The 23,159-nt window shown below is 41.2% G+C and overlaps 1 protein-coding gene across 1 annotated transcript in view; it reads left to right on the top strand.

Annotated features, from left to right (window-relative positions):
• CSF1R (colony stimulating factor 1 receptor) overlaps positions 1-23,159 on the top strand; it is a 71,517-nt gene that overhangs the window by 26,350 nt on the left and 22,008 nt on the right. Inside the window, exons 2-10 of the mRNA XM_018554945.1 lie at positions 3,859-4,125; positions 8,563-8,832; positions 10,070-10,206; positions 10,289-10,448; positions 13,483-13,672; positions 14,638-14,753; positions 17,102-17,216; positions 18,924-19,093; positions 21,200-21,309. Of these exons, the coding sequence (XP_018410447.1) occupies positions 3,859-4,125; positions 8,563-8,832; positions 10,070-10,206; positions 10,289-10,448; positions 13,483-13,672; positions 14,638-14,753; positions 17,102-17,216; positions 18,924-19,093; positions 21,200-21,309 (1,535 nt within the window). The remainder of the gene's footprint in view (positions 1-3,858; positions 4,126-8,562; positions 8,833-10,069; positions 10,207-10,288; positions 10,449-13,482; positions 13,673-14,637; positions 14,754-17,101; positions 17,217-18,923; positions 19,094-21,199; positions 21,310-23,159) is intronic.

Genomic DNA, 23,159 nt, shown 5'->3' with positions numbered 1-23,159 from the left:
CTGTTCACACAAAGTTGGGAGCATGAAATTGTCTAAAATGTCTTGGTATGCTGATGCCTTAAGAGTTCCCTTCACTGGAAGTAAGGGGCCAAGCCCAACCCCTGAAACACAACCCCACACCATAATTCCCCTCCACCAAACTTTACACTTGGCACAATGCAGTCAGGCAAGTACCGTTCTCCTGGCACTCGCCAAACCCAGACACGTCCATCGGATTGCCAGACAGAGAAGTGTGATTCGTCACTTCAGAGAACACGCAAAACAAATGACAAACGCACTCAACAATTTGTCACCAGCTATACAGTAAGGTGCACACGAAATGGGCTTTAAACAGTAAAACAGTAGAAAGGCATCATGGCACACTCACAAGCCAGCATACCTTGATACCTTTCTACTGTTTCCTTTCTACTTCCTCCTGGCAAACCTGCATCCAATTTGAAATATTCTGCCCCCATGTGCTCCAAGATGGAGACTCTCATAGTTTAGAGTTAGGACCGCACTATAAGAGGTGCCTTGGCGCGGCTGTGCGGCTTTCACATTTTCTGCAGAAGACGTGTATCCAAACCTCTGTTATTAACCTTAGTGGTGAAACACGTTTTTTTACATGCTGGCTTGTGAGTGTGCCATGATGTTGTAGTGCCATTCTGAAGGCCACACGAAATTTGGAGGTCTGTAGCTATTGACTCTGCAGACAGTTGGTGACTTCTGCGCACTGTACACTTCAGCATGCGCTGACCCTGCTCTGTCATTTTACGTGGCCTACCATTTCATGGCTGAGTTTCTGTTGTTTCCAGATGCTTCCACTTTGCTATAATACCACTAATAGTTGACCCTGGAATATTTAGTAGCAAGGAAATTGCATGGAATACCTGAATCCAATGTTTGGGAGCAGTGCATGAATACTGTACTGAGCAACCCCTGCTACGGTATCCAATGTGGATGTGTGAACCTTCGTTTAAATAAAAGTGGGCTATCAAGTTCTTAAACAAAAGACATTGCAAGTGGACTGCATCTTCAAAGCTCTTACCATTAGACATGTGCACCAGCAAAAAATGTGTTTAATTTAGTTTCGTTATGATTCGGATTTTGCTTTATTTTGTTTTTCGGATTTCGGATTCGGACGGAAATCCGTACGAACTTTCGTTTCTTTTGTATTCGTTTCGTTTTCGTTTCGTTCGTTGCAGCAAAGTGACATTTAATAGGGAAAAAAAGTTTTTTTGTTCTCAAATGTCACTATGCTGCAACAAAAGTTCATCCAAAAAATGAAAGTTCGTCCAGAAAAAAACGAATCGGAAATTCCGAAATTTCGTCCGAATTTCGATTCGGAACAAAACAAATCGCACATGTCTACTTACCTTATTTCCTAATATCCCCAAACATCACAATGTTTAAAAGGTCTAGTCAGAATAGCAAGTCCCATATCCGACTGTATAATTATAGTGGTACGGGGGAATATGTGACTCAATCCCTTTCCTCCCATGATACAGTGCTGGGTGCCTGAGCAGCCAATCAATGGGTGCCAACAGTATGACATGGGGCAGAGAGAGATTCCCAAGCTCTGTGTATGCTCCAGCAGATATTCTTGTCTCTACACAGGGGATCTGGATGGAGTTGCAAGAAAGACAAGTATAAGCAGTTATTGCATTGCTTTGCCTGAAACCTAAGACGCCATGCTGACTATGACTAATAGATAATGTACCATACACATTAAGCATATCATACAGTAGCAGTATGCAAGCAAAAACAATTGATATAAAATGTAATTTGTATACAGTTAGGTGAACATAAACTGACTATAGTTAAACACTGGACTGCCACTAGACAAGGGGCATTGTTTGTTGACCACTGCAGAGGTTATAAAAGTTACAGGCCCGCCTACCTACCTACCTTTTGGTAGGCGGGCCTGTAACTTTTCGGCACACCCACAGTCTAACGATTATCTGCACCTCGGTTTGTATAAGACGAGTAAGCAGTTGTCTATTTGTTTTTAATAACGCTATGCATAGCGTCTATGTGACTCAATAAATTTTAATTACACTACGAGTTCCTCGTTCTGTTCTCTATCCTTATCTCCTCGGATCCTATTAACGGATAAAACGGATAAGACGTTTTTTTCGTTCTTCTTGGTATCCGCACCCCTTCTGAGATCTGGTGCTGGGACAATCCTTGGAAACTGCACAAGAAAGTAATCCACGATTAAAATAAAAGTTCTCTTTGTGGATATATTAAGACTGGGAGCGGACCGCAACATCCTATTGGAAATGACGGATAGGAATACTGACCCCCTTCACCTTTCTGGAGAAAAAGACAGCCTTTACTTCCCCGACATCTGGTGAGTGCATTCCCTTCGGGGGTCCTCTTTTTCCCCTTCTTCTGACATATCACTCACCTTGATACCGGCAATTGAGATATATCTTCCTGGTTCCCCATCAGTTTATGAAATTGGCCGGTCCAGGAGTGGGACATTATCGGACATATTATGTTTATTGTCTATTTATAAATCTTTTCACCCTTTTTTATATACATATTTATAATGGGCCTGTGCAGGATCTGTGGTGGGCTCTGCCCACCATAGACCCCGCAGAGCTCACCACAAATCCTGCTAAGCCCCCCTGAGACCACAGCTTTCCTGCTATGCTAATAGCAGAACATGTCAAAAGCTGGATACAGTGTTTGCAGTGTAGCCAGCGACTGACAGGTCACGCAAAAAGTATTAAACAGGAAGGGGTGGGGTAAATTTAGTGGAGGTGGGGGCGCCCAAGTTTTGCCTTGCCTAGGGCAGCCCCAAACCAGAATACACCACTGCGTTCAGGGACCACCAATTGAAAAAGATCCAACTGACCCGGATCGCCTTGGTATGCGATCCGGGCCAGTCACAATTAGGCAGCGGCAGCCAATAAACAGGTAGGTTACACGGCTGCTTCCTCCTCGCTAGGACCCCGGGAGGCCCCCGCAAGCGGCCGTCTAATCTGCCTGTTTAGAGGTCACCGCCGCTGCCTGACTACAGAGGCGATCCGGGACGTTCAGGTCCCCCGTGAGAGCCGTACAGGGCCGTTAGGCAGTGATGTTGAACGTTTCTTAAACCCGAGCGCCCAAACTGCAATACCAAAAGGTTCGCCATCACTGTTACAGTATATACTGTCTATTCTATCCATATCTCTATAATCAGATTTTAAATGTAGGAATCCAGGCTCAAACTGAAAGGACACCCAACCTGACCTGTGTCCAAATGTACATGAAGAAATTGAATGCTCTTATTTTACTGTTTTCTTTGTTGGGATTTAACTAAAATATGTATAGTGTACAGGACACCGCGGCTGGGTCCTGGAAGGACGCTATATTTCCCCTCTGTTTGGACTGTGGTCCCTTTGAAGGGTGAGACGGGGTTAACTCACCTGCTGGAGGAAGAGTGGGTTTAAAAGACAGGAAGTGGTAGCTAGCAGGTGAGGAGTAGTGTGGAGGAGATTGGAGAGTGGGAATCTGTGTACTGCTGTGTGCTTATCTTGCTTGAAATCTGTAGACTGGGAAAGTTACCCTGGAAGTCTGGGACTGTTTAAACTGCGATTGCAGCTCTGAAATCTTCATGTCGGTGAGACTGTTCTTTTGTGTTGTACTGAAGAGTTGCTGTTTGAGTTGGCCAGCTGGTCAGTGAAGATGCCCTGTGTTGTTATGTTGCTGCTGTGAAGCTATTTCAGTTAATAAACTTTACTTTATTTGCAAAGCCTGTGTCCTGCGATCCTGCTGGATTCCCCTAACATTACAATAGCTATCTATAATTTTGCACATTTAGTACACATATTGGTCATATAATATCTTGTATTATGTTTGCATCACTTTATTGTTTTCTTGCTTTTCTAGGTCTAGCTTCATTGGTTATCAAGCCTTCTGGGAATGAAATTGTGGTACAGAATGGTGAACCTCTCAATTTAACATGCACTGGAAATGAAAATGCAAAATGGAATTTCACAAATGTTCAACAGAGATTACTTGTTCAGAAAAAAATTCAAGTAGTAAATAACACAGTAAAAATACCAAAAGCCGGTTACAGCAATGTTGGAACCTACACATGCAGTTCCAACTCTACTAATTCGTCAGAACAAGCATCAGTGCATGTCTTTGTAAAAGGTAACATTTGTACTGTCAAAATTTTTTTTACAGGGGTATACAGCAAACACCACACATCTATCTCCAGTGTCTACTGTACAATCATTGATGGAGAAGTCCATTGAAAAAAAAGATTTTTCTGTCAGCCAATAACAACCTTGTTTTGGCTGCCCCCACGGAAACACCCATTCAAGCTCAATCCAATTTTATCTCACTTTCTCTAAGCTGGGGATTCAGTCAAGTATTCAGGAAAAACTACTTTCTCCTCATTTACCTTTGCTTAGGATATTGAATTGCCCTCTATTTCCCCCAAACCGTGGGAATATATCCCAGTTTAGATGGTGGATTAACCACAGCTTCAAACATATCTACTTGTTACTGACCTTCACGGGTATTAAAACCTTTCAACAGCTACAGGACTTCAATGACATCCCATTTAGAGAACACTTTAATCTGCAAATACATAACTTCATAAATAACTAATCTCCTCTTCTTACTACAGCTTATGAACAGCATTGCCATAATGAATCACACTCTCCAGACCTCGTTTCTTTAATTTTCATCTCCATTAGATCTTCCACAGTACATAGCCCAGCAACTTTTCAAACAAAATGGAAAACAAAGCTGGGAGAAATATTCCAGCCAGCAGACTGGCATGAGATCTGGGTCACATTTGCCAAAACCTCTAGGAACATCCTAGCACTAGGAAATTGCTACAGTCCTCAATAGATGGTATTACACCCTCCCCATCTGGTCAAATATGTATTCAATTACCCATCTACATGTCTCAGGGGCAGTCCTAAACCAGGCACCATGGAACACATCTGGTTAACACTCCGAGTTAACAGATTAAGTATAAGGATATAAAACCTCATTGGCTTCCTTTTAAATACTAATTGACATTACAATCCATGGGAAGATCTTCTTAATAAGCCTATCCCTGGAATTTGTTGGAGAGAACCTTAATTACAAGTATCTTTAGAGCCACACCCGGCTAACCATTGCCAACCATTGCTAGAGTCTAGTAAATTAATCGTATAATGAACCATGAGTAACACACACAAACAATTCAAAGTATTTAAGGTATTGCAGCCTTGGAGATCAGGTACACAAATGACTTCTTTCTAACTATTTGAACAGTAGAGGACTCTTGGACTCTTATAGCCCTATAGTCCTTCACCTTTTTTCCCATCTTTCTTTTTCTCTCTCCTCCATTCCTCTTCATCTTCTCCCTCTCCGCTCAAACATCCAACCTTTTCCTAAACCCTTCCTTCCCCTCCACATCCCCCTCTTCAATTCCCTCCCCTCCCCCACCTGAATGCCCTTCTTATCTGCTTTCTCTTTCCCCTACCACCTCTTCTAATGGGCAAAACTTAATGACCCCTCTAGAGCACCTTCTGGAGTCCAGTTTACAACCAAGTGGCCCATCAAATCCAACCTGCTCTCCCTAATAGTTTGGCCATGCCTCAATATCTCCTCACTCTCTTAGAGAACCCTAACACCCCTTGATGTTACTCTCCCTCACTGCACCACTATCAGTGATAGGCATACGTCTATACGTCTTTCTTGTGAAAGAAACAAAACATTTTGAATGAACTTCACTATCAATGAGCTGTATAGTAAACCCAACTCACTGAAAAGACTCAGAGAAGGTAAAATTGTAACACATTACCATGTTGTCATTTTATTGAGTACAATGAATGTATTTTTTTTTTTTGGATAAACAGAAATTCATTCAGGTAACTAAAAGTAAAAAAGTGATGTTATGCCATTCCGTCTTTTTTGTTGTTGTTTATTTATATATTTATTTTTTCTGAGATGTTCTAGGCAGGTAGTAAAAGTATATTTAGTAACTTTCTAACTTTTGTAAATTGTCATTTTTTATGGTTATAATGCTGCAATTTTAGATGGGTAGGTGGGGCAATATTTTTTACAGAAATATCTTTTATTAAAGTTTTGCACAAAGAATAAATCATAGAAACATACAAAAAAAGAAGGGGGGAACAAACCACCCTTACAAAGGCAGCAATAAGTGCGCATTGTAAAAAATAATAACGTGGCAACAATGAATGCCAGCATCAAATATGTAAAATTTCCCTAGAGCGAGACTTACCCCGTCTAGATACCTAGCCCTATCAAGGGGGACTCAGGTGCAATGGCCCATGCTGGATGAGACCAACTCAGCTGAGGTGGGTGAGACCCTGGGCCTCCTGCAGCCAACTAGAAACATGATATCATACGAAGGGCAAGATACCAGTAACAGGTGAGGTAGATTGCGTCACCTAAAGGCCACCTGGCAGTAACGACATAACATAGACACACAACAAACAAGACAAGGATACAACAGAGGAAAAGAAGAGACAAAAGGAAGAGAAAAAGGGAGGGTAGGGGGATATTACGTGTTCAATGAGAATAGATCATGCCTCTAAGCCATTGCCCTAAACTCATCTGATGCCATGAACAACATCCAGGGCCTTCATCTGGACAGGAAGGTCTCAGACCTGTTCGGCCAGCAGTTCCTCAGATCTCATTATGCGGCATAGTTCCGCTGTCCATTCCTACAAGGTAGGGATCACCTGGGAGTTCCAATGCCTGGGGATCAGTGCCTTGGCAGCATTAACAAAAAATCTCAGGAGGTATTTCTTTGCTTTGGAGATGGACCCTGGAAAGATCGACAGTATGGCCATTTGGGGCGTGAGATGGAGTTCGCTAGCGGTCATTTTCGAGTATACATGTGAGATACGTGTGCGCCAGTAGGGTGCAATCAGAGGGCAGCTCCACCAAATGTGTGTTAATGTGCCAACGTCCGCTTGGCATCTCCAGCAGGTGTCCGGAAGCGAGGGAAAAATCTGGTGCATCCTAGCCGGAGCCCTGTACCATCTGGTTAGAAGTTTGTAATTGCATTCCTGCACCGCTGAGGACATGCAGAGGTTATGTGTAAAGCAGAAGCATTTCCGCTTGTCCTCCTCAGAGAGTACCACGTCCAACTCTCTCTCCCATGCGGAGAAAAAGCAAGGAGGGCCCTCTTCACGGCTGCAAAGTGTTGGAGTTGGTGGTAAGCGAACCAAGCAGCCAACGGTACAGGGTCAGGATCAAAAAAATGAGCCAGGGGTTTAAGAGTTCCCCCACAGATGCCCCGGAAAATGTACGAGGGGGCCGTTAGCTCCCAACTTAGGAATCGCCTAACCCCACATCCCGGAGGGAACTCCGGGTGGGCCAGGACTGGGGTCATCAAGCTCTGAGGAGTGGACAGTTTGTACTTAAGCATCATAGAATCCCATACTTTGAGCACCGAAGAAAGAAAAAAGGGCAGTGCAGAACTGGGGGGACGACGCGCAGATGGAAGCCAAGGGAGATTTGTTAGAGGAGTCGGAGTCAATTCCCACTCTAGGGAAACCCAGATAGCTGGGTCCCTGGTATCAAACCACTCTATCAAGTGTGATAAATAGACCTCCAAATCCGCCCCGTTCCCTCCGCATTGTGAGGACTGTGTATCGGATCCGTGGTTTGTGACACCTCCAGATATAGCGTAGAGTTGCAGACCGTAATCTGCTGAAGAAAAGGGCAGGGAGACGAATGGGAAGGGTTTGAAACAGGTAGAGGCAACGAGGAAGTAGGTTCATTTTAAGGAGGGCTATTCTGCCAAACCAGGTGTGGTGAAGGTTCATCCACGTGAGAAGAGTATCTTCAATGGAGCATAGTAAGGGGGCATAGTTCAAGGAGTATAGTTCAGCGGGGTCTGCCGGGATGCGGTACCCCACAAAAGTCAGCTGATCAGGTGGGGCAATATGAGCATAAGCAGACTATGCATGTTTTGTGTCCCTAGATAAAAAACTACTAGAAAGAAACCACTGCAGGCATATAGTCCATTCTCTAAAGGTGCCTGCTCTTATATATCTACAGCATCTTCTAAAAGCCCTTAGATAGAAAGTGTTGAGGCTTGCTCCATCACATATTATATTTTTTATATACTGGCCGAAATTCGCAGTGTGTGGGGCTGTCGGCTCCCTTTTAGCCTGGCATCCCTCAATCAACTGATTGAAGGAGTCAGCTGAAAAATCTTTCTATGATCAGAGCCGGCAGCCAATGAGCTGCCCTCTCTGACCGGATATTCTGACAGGTGCCGGCGGTACCTCGATCGACATGCTGTTTGTGTTGATGGAGGAATTTTTTTCGTTCAGCCCGCGGGTTAAACGGAAACAATTGATAGGTGTATGGCCAGTTTTATGCATATCCAGAGACTTTTTGTAGCTGCTGTAGTTTTTTTCTAAAGACACCGTCCTTCTTTAGATAATGGTTTTCGACAATAATAGATATAATTATTTTAAATATCAGTTTATACACTTACAAAAAACAAACCTGTACACATGCGTTAACATGCATTAAAAACCATAAGTGTGAATGGACCCTAAAAACCACTGAAATAACACCAAGTTATGTTCATGCTTTCTTTAATAGATGCAACAAAACTGTGGAACACATTGACAAACACAGTGCGTATTGATGAAGATGAAGATGCCCTTCTTCCATGTCTGTTAACAGATCCATCTCTTGCCCTACATGAAATTTCTTTAACACCTTTAATTGATAGGAGCCCCAATGTATCATTTGATGCTAAGAAAGGATTTTACATCTACAATGTTCAGATGGCTGATGAAGGAGATTACTTTTGTCAGGTGAAAGGGTTTCCCAAAGGCTCCAGCAAAATTAAGCTGATTGTCAATGAAGGTAAGCTGGAAATTCCATTATAAGTATTTAGGGATGATCTAAGGAATAGTACAAGAGATATAAAGCTATGTCCAGGCAAAACTCTTATATATATAAATATATATATTTATTTTATTTTTTGGTAATTTCCACTTTTAGGGTTTCTTCCTTTTCAGTAGGCAGCAAACCATTATCAATCTTCCTTTGCTGGGGGTATATGAACAACAAAACACAGCATTAGCCTTTCAACTACAAGTCTTTCCTTGAGATGCCACACTTTTAGTGTTACCACATTCTCATGGTTACTCACAGCATATTCACGATTACAGCAGTTAAAGTTGAAGGTGGATTATTACTCCAGTCCACTATTACTTCTCTACTCACAGATGTGTGCACACTCAGGGACACCAGCTCCCAGGGCCGGATTTACTCTGTCTGCTGCCCCAAGGCCGGGTTCCTCAATTGCCCGAAGCAGGGCTAAATGTAGAAACAAAACTACCCACCCGGCTACTGTGCTGCCCCTCTACTTCCTGCTGCCCCAAGGCCGGGCCTCGGTGGCCTTGTGGGAAATCCGGTCCTGCCAGCTCCACCGAGGCAGGGCCTTGGTGGCCTTGTGGGAAATCCGGTCCTGCCAGCTCCACAGGCTCTGCTCTGAGCAATGTTCCCAAATGTCAGCTGAACCTTTCTTTTTAATGAGGCTTGAGGTAGTTAAAGACCAAAGGCAGTCATAAAAATATATATATGTGCAGTCAGATACTATACTAACAATAAACTATTTTCATATTCTTACCTCCACTTTCCTGTTACAGCAATTGTGCTGGTTGTCTTAACATAACTGATATAACATAACAAACATAATCTAGGCACAGGAGTTAGACCTAGTGCACTCAGTCATCAGCACTCAGAAACAGGCCTGGTCTGATTCACACACATAGTAGGCCAATTTAGACAGAACACAATTTACCTTCCAGCATGTCCCTGGGGTGTCAGAGGGAACCGGAATTCAGGAGAACATGCAAATTCCATTCAAATAGAGTCCTAGCCAGGATTTGAGAACCCCAGTGCTTCAAGGCAGAACTGACAAACACATACAAAGTGTGTGTACTGAATACATTTTACTAACTTTACCAATATAATTAGGTATTTTGGCAATTCTACTTTAATGTAATCTATTGTCATACTTCAAATGGGCCTTGTATAATTTTGGTTATGATGGCTGTGAAGCAAAAAATCTAATTGTTCATTTATTTTTGTATAGTTCCTAAAGATTTCCCATCTGTCACTCTGTCATCATTGGAGAATATTAGAATTCAAGGGGAATCCTTCGAGATTAAATGTACATCAATTAGCACTATCATGAACTCTCAAATCACGTGGGAACACGCAGGAAAAAATGTAATATGAAAGAAAAAGTTTTGTAATATGTTTAGCTTAAGTAGGAAATGAATTGTAGTTAACAGTGTTTATCTTCTAAAAGGTAACAAAAGACCAGAAATATCAATTCATTGAAAAAAATTGGATCGTTGAATCCACCCTACAAATTCTAAACGTGGACTTCAGTGACAGCGGGCACTACACGTGTACCGGAGACCTTGGAGGGAAATCCAGTAGGGTTTCAGCCAACCTGCAAGTTATAGGTACTGTAACATGACAGCTCCCATTAACAACACAACCAATCATTTAATGCATGTATACACAGGGGAAGGGGGCTGCACATTAGAAACAATAAATAAATATATGTGGATCTCCTAAATGAATATTCAAAAGTCTATTTCCCCTTTAACAGAGATCCCAACATAGAATGATAGTGAATATCAATTTATATTCAATGAAAATAGTTTTATTCCAAAAATTTGCAAACAGCATAAATACACATTGGACAAACATCTAAAATCCTAAAAAGTACCCTACACATGGCTCTGTACAAATGCAATAATCATGGACAACACCATATATATATATATATATCAATATAATATCGATCCCAATCGTGACTGGTGGCCACCAGCAACAGTATGCCCAGGATGGTTAATATGATACAATTGTTAAAGTTATCCAACAATGTGTCTCCAGAAAAAAACCTCAAAAAAACAAAAACAAAATTGGAGTGAATGAATCAGCATGCAGTGTCACTCCTTGCATTTAGGCATAGCGTATTCACCAGCAACTATATAAACCTATATGAACAATCATTTAATGCCTCCAAATTAAAAATGAAATTGAAATGAAACTGCACTGGGGAGTGCTGTGTCTGGCAAAATCTTTTATAACATTTGGCGATCTGAAACCTCTAGATCCCAGCGCCATCTCCTTTCTACATGAATACTTTGGGGGTGATTTACTAACCTAAACACACGCACGCACCAGGTGCGTGTGATTTTTACACAGCAAAACGTATTTATCAACCAAAAAGTCTCTAAAAGCATATTTCCACTAATGCCATATATGGAAAAATCATGCACATGATGCATATATAATGCTGCTTCACAGTTTAGACAAAAATGGTTAGCTCATGCATTTACATTCCTTGCATTCATCAACGCAAGCAACACAACGTAGAGCTAATTTACACAAGATCACCTTGCAAATTCATGCAGGGCTTTGCACAACACACCTGCTGGGTGTGTACACACTACAAAGGTGTTTAGATTCCACCCATAGATCATGCTGGGAGGGAACACACTACAGAGGTGTATACATGTTAGTGGTGTGTTTATAAGGTTAGTAAATCAACCCCTTTGTGTTGCTTGGCAATATACATAGACATTAAAATATCATCAGACACATGGGGATTGTTTTATAAATGAATCATCATTACTGTCACAAGATGGAACTGAGGAGCAAAGGAATTTCCTATGCTCCTTGGCCTTCTCAGGTAAGTGGCAGGACGTATGGCTGGGTAGATGGTTTATAAAGAATCCTACAGACACATTCCAATCACCTGAAAATGTCTCTTGACACAGCTTTTGATAGAATATATGGCCAAATGTTTTTGAACATTTGACAATTACACCTACAGTATATGAGCTTGTTGGATAGTCCATTCCAAAACCATGAGCATTAACATGGATTTGCCACTATCCCCCCCTTTGTGGCTATATCAGCCTACATTAGAGTGCGAGTCTGTCAGAATTTGTTTCCATCTTACCATATAAGAGACTGCAGAATGTGTATTGCTTTCAGTCAGATAAACTGTGCATGGTAGAGGGGAAGTGAAAAAGTACATGAGGAAGTTCAGCTTATATATGTATAACGAGCAGCAAATATGGCTGCCCCTATGTACATAACAGTACACGTTTACAAGCTTCTCACAAAAATAAACTTTTTAAAGGATTAACACAGATTATTAAGATAATTTAGATAAAAATATTTGCTTTTACATGCATATAAAAAAAAGTCTACAGGACAGTGAGCACTAGACAGAATCTTGTGGGAGATCTCTCTATGTCCGTTTACATCCGATTCCCCATAGACTGGCATGGGGTTCAGTAATTTCAGTTGTTGTATGGACATGGATGTACTGCTCTGATCAGGGGAGGATCCATGCATGGATCATCTCCCGATCAGCCCGTGTGAAAAAAGCCTTAAAAGTACAAGCAGGTAGGATCACCTGAGATTTCTCTTTATCATCTCTAGGCAGCCAAATCTGCAACATATATGGCTATCCAGAGTGACTATATCTAACAGATCTGGCACATCAAAAAAGCCAATGCTTCCTATGTATGACCATATGAAAATGGCTGAAGACTAGGAATGTTGCTTATAGAGAAAATTAACTAGGTTGCAAGGGAATATAAGCATAACCATAAGCTATCACAGGATTTCGGAAGAAAGCAATACTAACATGTATTTAGCTGGTTCTTACTTTGAGCCACAGATGGTAGAAGGCTTTTTTTTTTCAGAGGTCTATTGCACCCCCGTAAAAATCAGATAGCAATGTTATTTTTTTAATCTTTACTTGGGTATTAGGCAGGCTTGGTTCAGATGGTCAGAATTAGCTGGCAGTGTGAGCTTTACTTCTCTCTTCTCACTGTGCTTCCTGTTCATTTAAAGGACTTGGAAAGTATGTGAGCATGGGAATTTAGTAATGACTACAGATTTGAAAAGTAGTTATTGTAATCATCTCAACAAAGTAGTTGGGGAGCGAAGAAAGAGTAAATATATGCTGGAGCAGGGGGATTAAAGAAAACTCATTGCTGTGCCCTAACTGTTAATTTATAACAGAAAAAAAATATATATCCATCTCCGCACAATCAATCACACCACTTTATAAGCACATCCTCCAAATGCCAGTGACTGGGTTATGGTGGGCAGGTAGGTTACTGCAGTTCAGACCCGGGGAAACCAAGACCTGCCACCCTGCTGGTCAAGGCAACCTAAACAAATCACTAAAATGTGAAAAACAAACATAACACTCAAAGAAGAGTGGAGAGCATGCATTTGCTTCATTAGTTCTACAGTAAAAAGAGGAGAATTATGAGATACTTATGTTTATGCAGTTGACAGTTATTATGTGATGTCAAAGTCCCAGTCTGAGAATAGTCCCTTTTAGTAGGCATGTCCCCAACAATCAAATGTCCAGTAGCTATACGCTAATAGGGCTAATATTCTTTAAGTTGTGTTTAATTGTCCAACAGAGTACAATTTTTTTCTATGTCTCTTTTAATGTAGAAAAAGCCTGCATTAATATCTCAACATCAGAAAATCAAAGTATTTCATTGCTTGCGGGTCAAAGTGTGGGACTGACAGTCATCATTGAAGCATACCCTGATATTCTATCCTGGAATTGGGTACATCACACTTCTGACAATGCACTGAATGTTTCCACACAAGGAAATATGCTGCCCAATGGATCTTACAGGTTTGACTTTAACACTATTCTAGTGTCTGATATTTATTATTATTCTCTTCCAAATATTGCTGTAGCTGATGTATCTTATAAAACCCCAGTCTGTATGGATAATATGGTTATTTACAAACGCAGCAAGGTCAGAGATAAATTGAACTCACCAGGAGTATTCACAAGTAGAATTTAGTGCAAGTAGTTTTCAGCTCACAAAGGAAGTTTTTCAAGTTTTTCAGAAGGTCAAAAGCTGCTCTGTGTTCTAGGCTGTCTATTTGTGGAAGGCTAACCCTAAACTGACTAATATAAGCATGAGATAAGAAGAGAAGAGGAGGGGGTGATATTCTGCATTCCTCTTCTAGGTGGACAATTCTGTTCCTCCAGAGCCGTGGTACGGTGTGTGAGAATTGTCACCCTGTAACAAGGAGTGTATTAATAGTAGAATTTCTATTACAAAAAAAAAAAAAAAGGAAAATAAGTCTAAAAAAGAAAACAAAATGTAGTAAATGTAATGACCAGTAAGTTGCAATATATGAACTTTGTGTCCGTGTGCTTAGATACACTAAGCGGTCTATTTATAAAAGGTTCACAGGGCTCTTTAAGGGAATAATGCCAAAAACAAATGTTCTTAATATATTTTTCCAGTTGAATGTAGTATATTTTAATACTACATTTAAGCCACTAGATGGAGCCGAGGACCATCGGAGATAAATACTTATTTTCTTTGCTCCTCAGCTCCAACTACTGTCCATAATGTATTATTACAACACAATACATTTGAACTGGAAAAAAAATAATTTAGAACATTTGTTTTTGGCATTGTTTGCCCAAAATGAACTTTCACAGATATCCACAGGGCAAATAGCTCTGTGAATCGTTTATAAAAAAAACCATTAATCTTTTAATTTTATGTCTGTTGTTTAAAGTGTAAAATTGTATACATATATAGCATATATAGCATTATTTTGTAATTGTTTTGCAAGGAGCACAAGCACTTTGATTCTAAATCGAATGCAGGAAAATGAAGAAGGAACCTATACCTTTTATGCAGCCAACTCACAGACCAATGCTTCTCTGTCCTTCAACATAATACTATACAGTAAGTAGTCCAACAAGATACAAGATCTACTCTGTAGCTGATGAGTTGTTAAATGCGGAGATGACTCAACCTGCAATCCTTTCCCCAAGAGTTTGAGTAATTCTTAAAAAGAATAGTAAATTACACTTTTTTTTCAAATTGAAATTAAAGGAGAACTATGAGGTGAGTGATTTTCACTCATCCTCATAGTTCGAGCCGACGTGCGAGATTGATACTGTAACACGACGGCTCTATAGATGGGGAAGTGAGACAAAACATACCATCGCTTGCTCACTTACTGATCATCTCCCTGCAGGGATTACCCCCTCCCCTCTCTGATCCTCCAGCGCTGACTGGAGGAACGGACAGGGAAGGGGGCGGGTACTGCTGGCTCTGCATCTAGATAGGCAGAGCTCACTCTCAATCAGCCAGCTGGGTGGATCTCGACAGTATTGTCGGGATCTGTCCCGGCTGCGGCGCTCTCAGTATATAGCGGGCAATAGATCGCTATATACTGAGCCTTGGGTCACGGGAGGGCGTTAGGATATGTCCTCCTATGACCTTAAGAGGACTATGGGATAAAAAGGTTACCCCATAGTTCTCTTTCAAACCAATATTTACTGATATACATGTAAAGGAAAATCATAAATGGCCTTCTAAATGCAAGAATTTGAATATGTGGTCTAAAGAGACTCTGCCACTTTGCCCATTCAATAAATCTGCCCCAATCTCTTCACATACACTATATGGCTACAAGTTTGTGGACACCTGAGCATCACACTTACACTATATGGCCATAAGTATGCGGACAACCCTTGACATTTCTGAGTTCAGGTGTTTCCTCTAAAGCAGTGGTTCTCAACGTCTCTAGGGCCGGGACCCCTTGGTAACATTTGCCAAGTTGTGGTGACCCCAATGGTAAAATTTAGGGTTGACGCGGCTGCTGCAGCGACATCTGTCTGCGTGGCGGGAGAACTGACACTGCTGCGCTAGGAGAGGGCTGAGGAGGACTGTCACCTAGCACAGCAGAAATCACACAGCGACCCCACAGGTTGAGAACCACTGTTGTAACAGCTAAAATGGCAAACCATATAATATAAGCCGAGGGTGTCAGCTTTTATTATTAATAATAATGATCATAATCACTAGATGTGTACCTGATGGAGAACTGCAGGTCCCCCTCTGCTGATTGACAGCAGCAGTGGGTGGGTGCAATAGCTAGTTTGCAATTGCAAAGTGAAATAGCCAATAGGAATGTAGCTATGCATTCCAATGCTGATTTATTTATTTTTTTCTGACTTACGGCGGCCGGGGCTCCAATGTCAGAAATAAAACAAAAACAAAAACGATCACAGCGAAAGGTTTACTCTGCTTGATCGAGCAGATTAAACCTTTCCGGGAGAAAGTGTTTCTCTCCCGGGCGGCCGGGAACGCTATCTAATAGCGGGAGACTCCCGGCGACCCCTGGCAAATTGTCATTCGACCCCCAAAGGGGTCCCGACCCACAGGTTGAGAACCGCTGCTCTAAAGGGTACTGTTAATGCTACAGCATACCGGGACATTTTACATATTTGTACTTCCAACTTTTTGGAAACAGTGTGGGGAAGGGGCTTTTCTATTCCAAAATGAGAGTGCCCCTGTGCACAAAGCCAGATCCTTAACCACTTGAAGTCTAGGGTGTAACACCCCCTTCCTCTCTAGGCCATTTTTCAGTATTCACCGCTGAGGTACTTTGACTGACATTTATTCAGCCATGCAACGCCATACCAAAATACATTTTATGTAATTTTTTTGGGAGAGAGAGCTTTCTTTTGGTGGTGTTTAATCACCATTGGGTTCTCTATTTTTTACTTTATAAAGAAAAAAGTACTGCAAATTTTGAAAAAAAAAACTGTATTCCCTACGTTACGTTTTGAAACATTTATTATTAGGCAATTTTTTAGTAAAATATAAAAGATGGGGTCACGTCACTGTAAAAAGATACCAAACATATCACGCTTGAAAAACGCAAAAAAACTACCATACCCAAAATTAGCCATAAACGACCCTTTAAAAGTTTTTACTACTCATCAATTAAGTTAACAGTGATTGATGACGCTAGAATTATGATGTGATGTGTAACATGTGCGGCATAATTGACATTTTCACACATAAGCAAGATCACAAGATAACAAGATTTTTTAGATGTAATTGTTATGTGTCCACAAACCTTTGGCCAAATAGTGTACCTCACTCCAGTAAAATCTGAATGGTTGGGTTGGGGTTACTGCCCTTTACCTATCACCACTGTTTTTTGCAGAGCCTTTTGTAAATAAGTTGAATAGTTTTCCATAACTCTCCTTCTAACACTGTTCCTGTATGTGTTCCAGAGCCTCCTAAAGTTGAAATATCCATAACAGAATTTAATGGGACCCACAGCGTGACTTGCAATGTAAAGGGGACCCCACGGCCAGAAATTCAGTGGTTGCAATGCTCAAGTACAAGGTGAGAAACTGAATGTAGCGTTTTGAAATTTATGCAAGTCATATATGTGATGTGAGCCTGACTAAATGATTTAGATGAGAGCTCTGCTTAATCACTTAGAAGTAAGTTTGGATGCAGATGTGCAGTATGATTCAATAAAATGATCATATTCAGCAAAGGGTTTACAAATTGTTAACAGTCGTAACAGAATAATAACACTTTGTGAGTAGCTGGTATATACTTGCAGCATGGGCTTTCTGCCAGGAGCAGGAGCTCTATGTTTACATTGAAAAGCTGGATGCCAGCCAGGTCACTGCAGGGTGACAGTAGATAAAGTTGCAAAGAATCAGACTACAATAAGACCAGAATGCCTTTCAGAATGGGTTTTCGGAATTATTGCTCCACAGTGCTTAGTGCTGCAGAGGTCAGTGGGGGCTTGTATTAAAGCCTAACTCCATATTTCCTCACCTACCCTCCACCACCTTTATTTCTTTAAAAAAATGTTTTAATCTTTTCTATGGGTGTTTGGACCAGTTGTATGGCTTCATAGGTCCAATTCCTCCTACAGCAATGGGTGGGAACTAAATGCTGCACAGAATGGTATCACCTAATGGGTTCCTTTCTTTGCAGCGTTTTCCTGTGAGCTCAGGGTGGCCTAATGACACACCCACAGGGAGGGGTCCTTAATGTGGAAGTAAACTGCTTTGAATGTTTTTTATCTTTGCCTTAACATACAGTTATGCACAGCATACTTGCACATTAGGACACACATCTTAAATGTGTGCCCTTCTCCAACGCTGTTGGATTGATCTTCGGTGCTCAGCGCTATCCCCCTATGCCGCCATCTCCACTGCTGACACTTCAGGGTTCTTGGAAGTTTCTTTTTAGCCATTGGGTGGCCATTGATGATGTAACTGCTGTGCATGCGCACAGGTGTTTCATCTTCCACAGCACCTGGCCGATTCACACCATTACATGCATGCATGCTCTGTACAGTATACACAAAAAATATAAAATCACTGGTGGAGAGAGGAAGACATTTCTGACAGAAGAGACTTTGCATGTCTCTTCTGCCAAAAATCCCTACTTCCCAGCGATTTTTTCTTTTTTTATCTTTGCTTCTGCTTTAACACCCCAGACTAATAAGAAGGGGGTTGAATTATGATGGATACCATCTAGCCCAGAAGGACCGAGCTGCGCTGTCAATCACTTATTTGGAGGAGTGAGGAACAGCGGAGGGAAGAGATTGGCATTACATCCTATGGACATAAGTAGGAAATGGAGAAGGCGTACATATTGCCAACAGGAGCGCCCACGCACAGGTTTCTCCACTAGAACCTTTTAAGGGGAAGGAGACACCTGAAAACCCAAACCAGGAGAGAGAGCATTTTTAAAAGGAGAAACAAAATTAATCACTGTGCTGGAAGGACAGGCACACAGCAATGATTGTAGGTGCTGAGCCTACTGTACTGTATGCATTTGACATCTTTAAGAATAAATTACTTCCCAATAAAATCATTTGGAAGGGTGAGAGGGGGCTTGTTTTAAAGCTTTTTTAATGTGTAAATAGTTTAATGTTTATAGTCTGGGCACATGTGCACTTTAAAGCTAATTTTCTTTTTGTTCAGAATATGTAAATACTTGAATGTAGCCTAAACACTGGTTCAGTTTAAATAAAAGTTTCCAGAAAATCTATTATCATCTACAATTCAATGACTCATTTTGCAGCTGTATAAAAGAACCAATAAAAGGTGAAGTGATTGATGTCCAACCGGGCGAAGTAAAAAGTATTCTGAACTTCAATGAGAGTGTCAGTAACATGACCATACTCTGCCTAGCTTCCAACCTTGCAGGGAACCATTCTGCTCCGGTTAAATTTACTAGCCATGTATATAAAGGTAAGCACCACACAAGCCATGTACTAAATTTTACAATTATTTTGTTTATCCATCAGTTTAAAAATATTTGAACCCAATAACAAAATGTATTACATTGTAACTTACCAGTCCTAAGTCCTCATTCACACCAATGTTTACCAGGAATGCACATCGAGCTTGCACGGTTTTGCACATGTTTTGTTCCCATGTTTTGAATTGAATAAATTGATGAGTGCTTTTTCCAATTGTTTCACTTGTTGGATTTGTTGTGGGGACACGTTGGGGTCTTCAGCTGCCATCGGGATGTGCTGGGCTTCTGGTGTGTCCCTGTGCTTTTAAGGAGGCTGGGCTGCCTCCTGGGGAACCTGCGCCCAATTCATCCTTTGCTATAAATGCTGCAAGATGGAGGCTCTCATAGATTAGAGATAGGACCACACTACACAGAGGGGCCTTGATGAGGCAATGTGGCTTCAGCATATTTTGCAAACGTTTTGCAACTGAAACCTCTGTTTTTAACCCTAACAGACAGTGTGATTTGTTTTTTTGCAGGCTAGCTGGTAAGTGTGCTGAGAAACTTTTCTTTTTGTATTGTATAAAGCCCTTCCATGTTTGCCTTACTTTAAAAGCTTGTTTTGAATTGATAAGTGCGTTTGCCATTCATTTCACTTGTTCCCAAGTTTTCTGCCTGTCCCCATTGGCTTCACTGGACTCCTGCACATGCGACAAACGCGAGAAAGTAGTGCATGTAGCAAAAAAGTGTTTTACCCTCCGCATTTGCTTTAAAGTGCATGTGTGTCCGGCCACATTTGGAGTGCCATTAACTAGTAATGACACAACCTGCACATTTAGCTTTTTTGACGCGTCTCGGGAACGCATGTCACATTTTTTGTGAATGGGGACTTAGATGTTGTCACTGCATCAGCTTTTATTTTTCAGGGTAATCATATTCTCTGCAAGTACAAAAAAAATAGCTGTTGATCTGCTAGAAATAGGTCAGTTTTGTCATCACCTTTTTTGGGGGTTGGAGATTTAACACAAAAGGTAAATAATTTATCACCAAGGCTGTTTGCATTAGATATAAGTTGTGTGTCCCTTTTTACATTACATTTTCTCTCCGAAACATATTTAGATCCTATAAATTGATGAATGTGAAATGAAAAGACTTAATTTTGACAGCTTAGAGTTCCCACTCTGAAGACGAGAATGGTCTCCTTTCACGGTGCATGTGATTTCCCAATACAGGAATGGACTATCCCTGAACAGAAGGCCCCTACAAGTGACCATCTTATGTTACTGGTCCATATATATATATAATTCTTACACAGATGTCACTGCAGCCTTATATTTATTTTAATCATTGTAATTGCTGATTTTACATATATCCATTGTACTGTAAAGATGGGCCTGATAGATCCAGAGAAGCTCTACCCCTCTAAATAGGACTGAAAGAACAGAGACAAAGTGAAGCAGCAGGGTGAAGCAGTGTAACCTGGAGGTCTTGGAGTTAAGTACAGGCTGAGTCAGGTCAGACAGGATGCCAAGGTGCAAAGTCAGAGGACAAGGTCAGGGCATGTAGCTCCAATTCTGCAGTCAGGTGACATAGTCAAGGTCCCAACAGGCAGAACACAGGTGCAGGTCAGGTTGGTAGCCAAAACTTCAAGACTTCAAGCTGAGACAGCAACCAGAAAAGTACAAGCTGGATCAAGCAGGAAGTTAGCAAAAGCAGCAAGGCAGCAAAATACAAGAACACAGATAGATGAAGACCATCCAGTAATTTACAAGGTCATTCTGGCTTCTTTTAATGTTAATACACATGCTCCTGCACCTAGTGCACCTAGTGCATTATTCAAACACATATAACACACCACAGTTTGAGTTCATCTTCTTAATCACACACATGTGTTTCCTTTGTCTTGCTTTCATGACAACCTGTTACTGTCCAATTATTAACTGCTCAATTTTCTATGTTCCATTGACTAAAAGTAGATAGTACATCAATTATAGAATGCATTCTTCTATTTTCCTGTATATGACAGTGTTGATAATAGTAAGGGTAGTTTTTCTGTTTATGTGCTGTATATGTTTATTTACCTGTTTGTGCTATGTTCATTTTGCTGTTTTCCATAGTAACTAAAGAGCCAGAGCTTCAATTCTTCAACACCTTATTGATCGCAATGGCCGTAGTTGGGGCTTTTCTTCTGCTGCTGTCAATGTTCTTGTTCTATAAGTATCAGCAGGTAGGTTGTAACTTGGTGTCAATTTTGCCAGTTTTGGATAAATTGTAAAACTCAGATTCACGTCTCTGGAGATTATCAAAAGGGTTGACTCTTTTCTAAAGCAATAACGTGGAATGCTAGATTCAACATAAAAATGATTGTGTGGCATTCTACTTTTTTTGCAATGCCAGCTGCAGGTAGCAACCGCTTTGAATTTCTGCTCAAACACAGGTCTAAACTGAGAAAAAAATGGCAGTTTTGCTATATGAAGCGGGTGGAGGACAGTAAACTAAATTTTGAAAGCCACATATGCAGCCTCTGTCTCCTTTGTAGGGACCAAAGTAACATTTTTTATTTTTTTTTGCTTATTGCATTTAAGTCCAAAAGATCATGCAGCACAGATTGTCATGATTTATATAAAGGATGCGTGCTCACAAACCAGCAAGGAAACCGTGTTCTAACTCTTGAGAAATCTCAGCTAGACCACTTTTCTGTGGAGTGCAGATTGGGAAAAAAGTCAGAATAATGGTTATAAAAATAGGAACAGAAACTATGAACGTCGAACTCGTTGTACCATAAAGGCAGCATTTCCAAAGGAGCAATGTCTCTTCTGCTTGCTGACATTTAAAAGTCATTAGAAAGTATATAAACAACTGCAAAATGAAAACTGAATGCAATTCAAACTTCTGCACTCTGTGTTCTTAAATGCCTATGTTGATGGGCTTTTGTTTACATCAAAACTGCTTCTCACCCCATACAAGTCTATAAGAATGCAAAGGCAGCTTGAAGAAGGTAGATGCAGCTTAGAAAGAGGTCAGATGGGGTCAAATAAAGGTAAACTGCAGGTCAAATGCACCTATCAATGGACTCTAACATTGTTATTCACAGAAGGGTGAAGAGTTTGGAGAAGGCAGGAGAAGTGAATAATCTAGGACAACGTAGCTGAACTGGAAAGGAGAATTTTTACAAATCAGCTATGTTGTCCTAGATTGTTCACTTTTCAGGCCTTCTCCAAACTCTTCACCCTTTTTTGAATAACCCTGCTAATGAGCGTACGAGTGTCTCAAACTGACTTTAAATGGAAGCTGAAAGCATGTCATACAAAATCCGTCAACACAGGCCCTTACTTGCCCACCAATACAATCCTAATCAGTCTGTCATGTGTTTGGTGTGCCCTTAACATTTCAAATCGGATGTGCTTTCACTGTTAGGGCTGACAGTCTGTTTACCCATCTATTCTTTGTTTGTAGCTAGTTAAGCTTTCTACCGATAAAAAACAGTGTTCTGACTCCAGTATTTCAGCCACTGCTTGTTCCTATGTTTCAACTAGACTTACTTGACTGCACCTGTATTGACTATAGCCTTGGTTCCTGTCTGTTTGTCTGTATTAGCTGAGACATGTTAGCCAACCACACCACCACCCCAATAATATCAGAACCTTAAGGTCTGGCAGGAATTTCAGAGGGCACCCCATGCAAAAAAAAGAGAAAAAGCGTGGGGTTCCCCTCTAAAATCCTTTACCAGACCTTTGATCTGAGCAGAAGCCTGGCAGGGCAGGAAAGGGGGGGGCAAGCATGTGACCCCCTGCACCATACCAGGCCATATGCCCTCAACATTGGGAGGGTGCTTTTGCCAGGGGATCATGTTGATGAGGACAAGGGCCTCTTCCCCACAATCCTGACCCGATGGTTGTGGGGTTCTGCAGCCTTATAGGAATCTTACATAAAAGGGGGCACTCAGATGCCACCCCTCTACTTGTAAATGAATGGGGTAGTTGTTACCCCTACTCATTCACCAAATACAGTAAAATAAGTAAATAATGTCTATTGATGTAATCCACACGTCAGTCATGTCGTCCAGCGATTTAGATC

Source organism: Nanorana parkeri, unplaced genomic scaffold, assembly GCF_000935625.1.
Source record: "Nanorana parkeri isolate BGI_ZX_2015 unplaced genomic scaffold, ASM93562v1 scaffold179, whole genome shotgun sequence".
Taxonomy (NCBI): domain Eukaryota; kingdom Metazoa; phylum Chordata; class Amphibia; order Anura; family Dicroglossidae; genus Nanorana; species Nanorana parkeri.
Note: the sequence above shows the minus strand (reverse complement) of the source record. Positions and strands in the feature narration are given on the sequence as shown.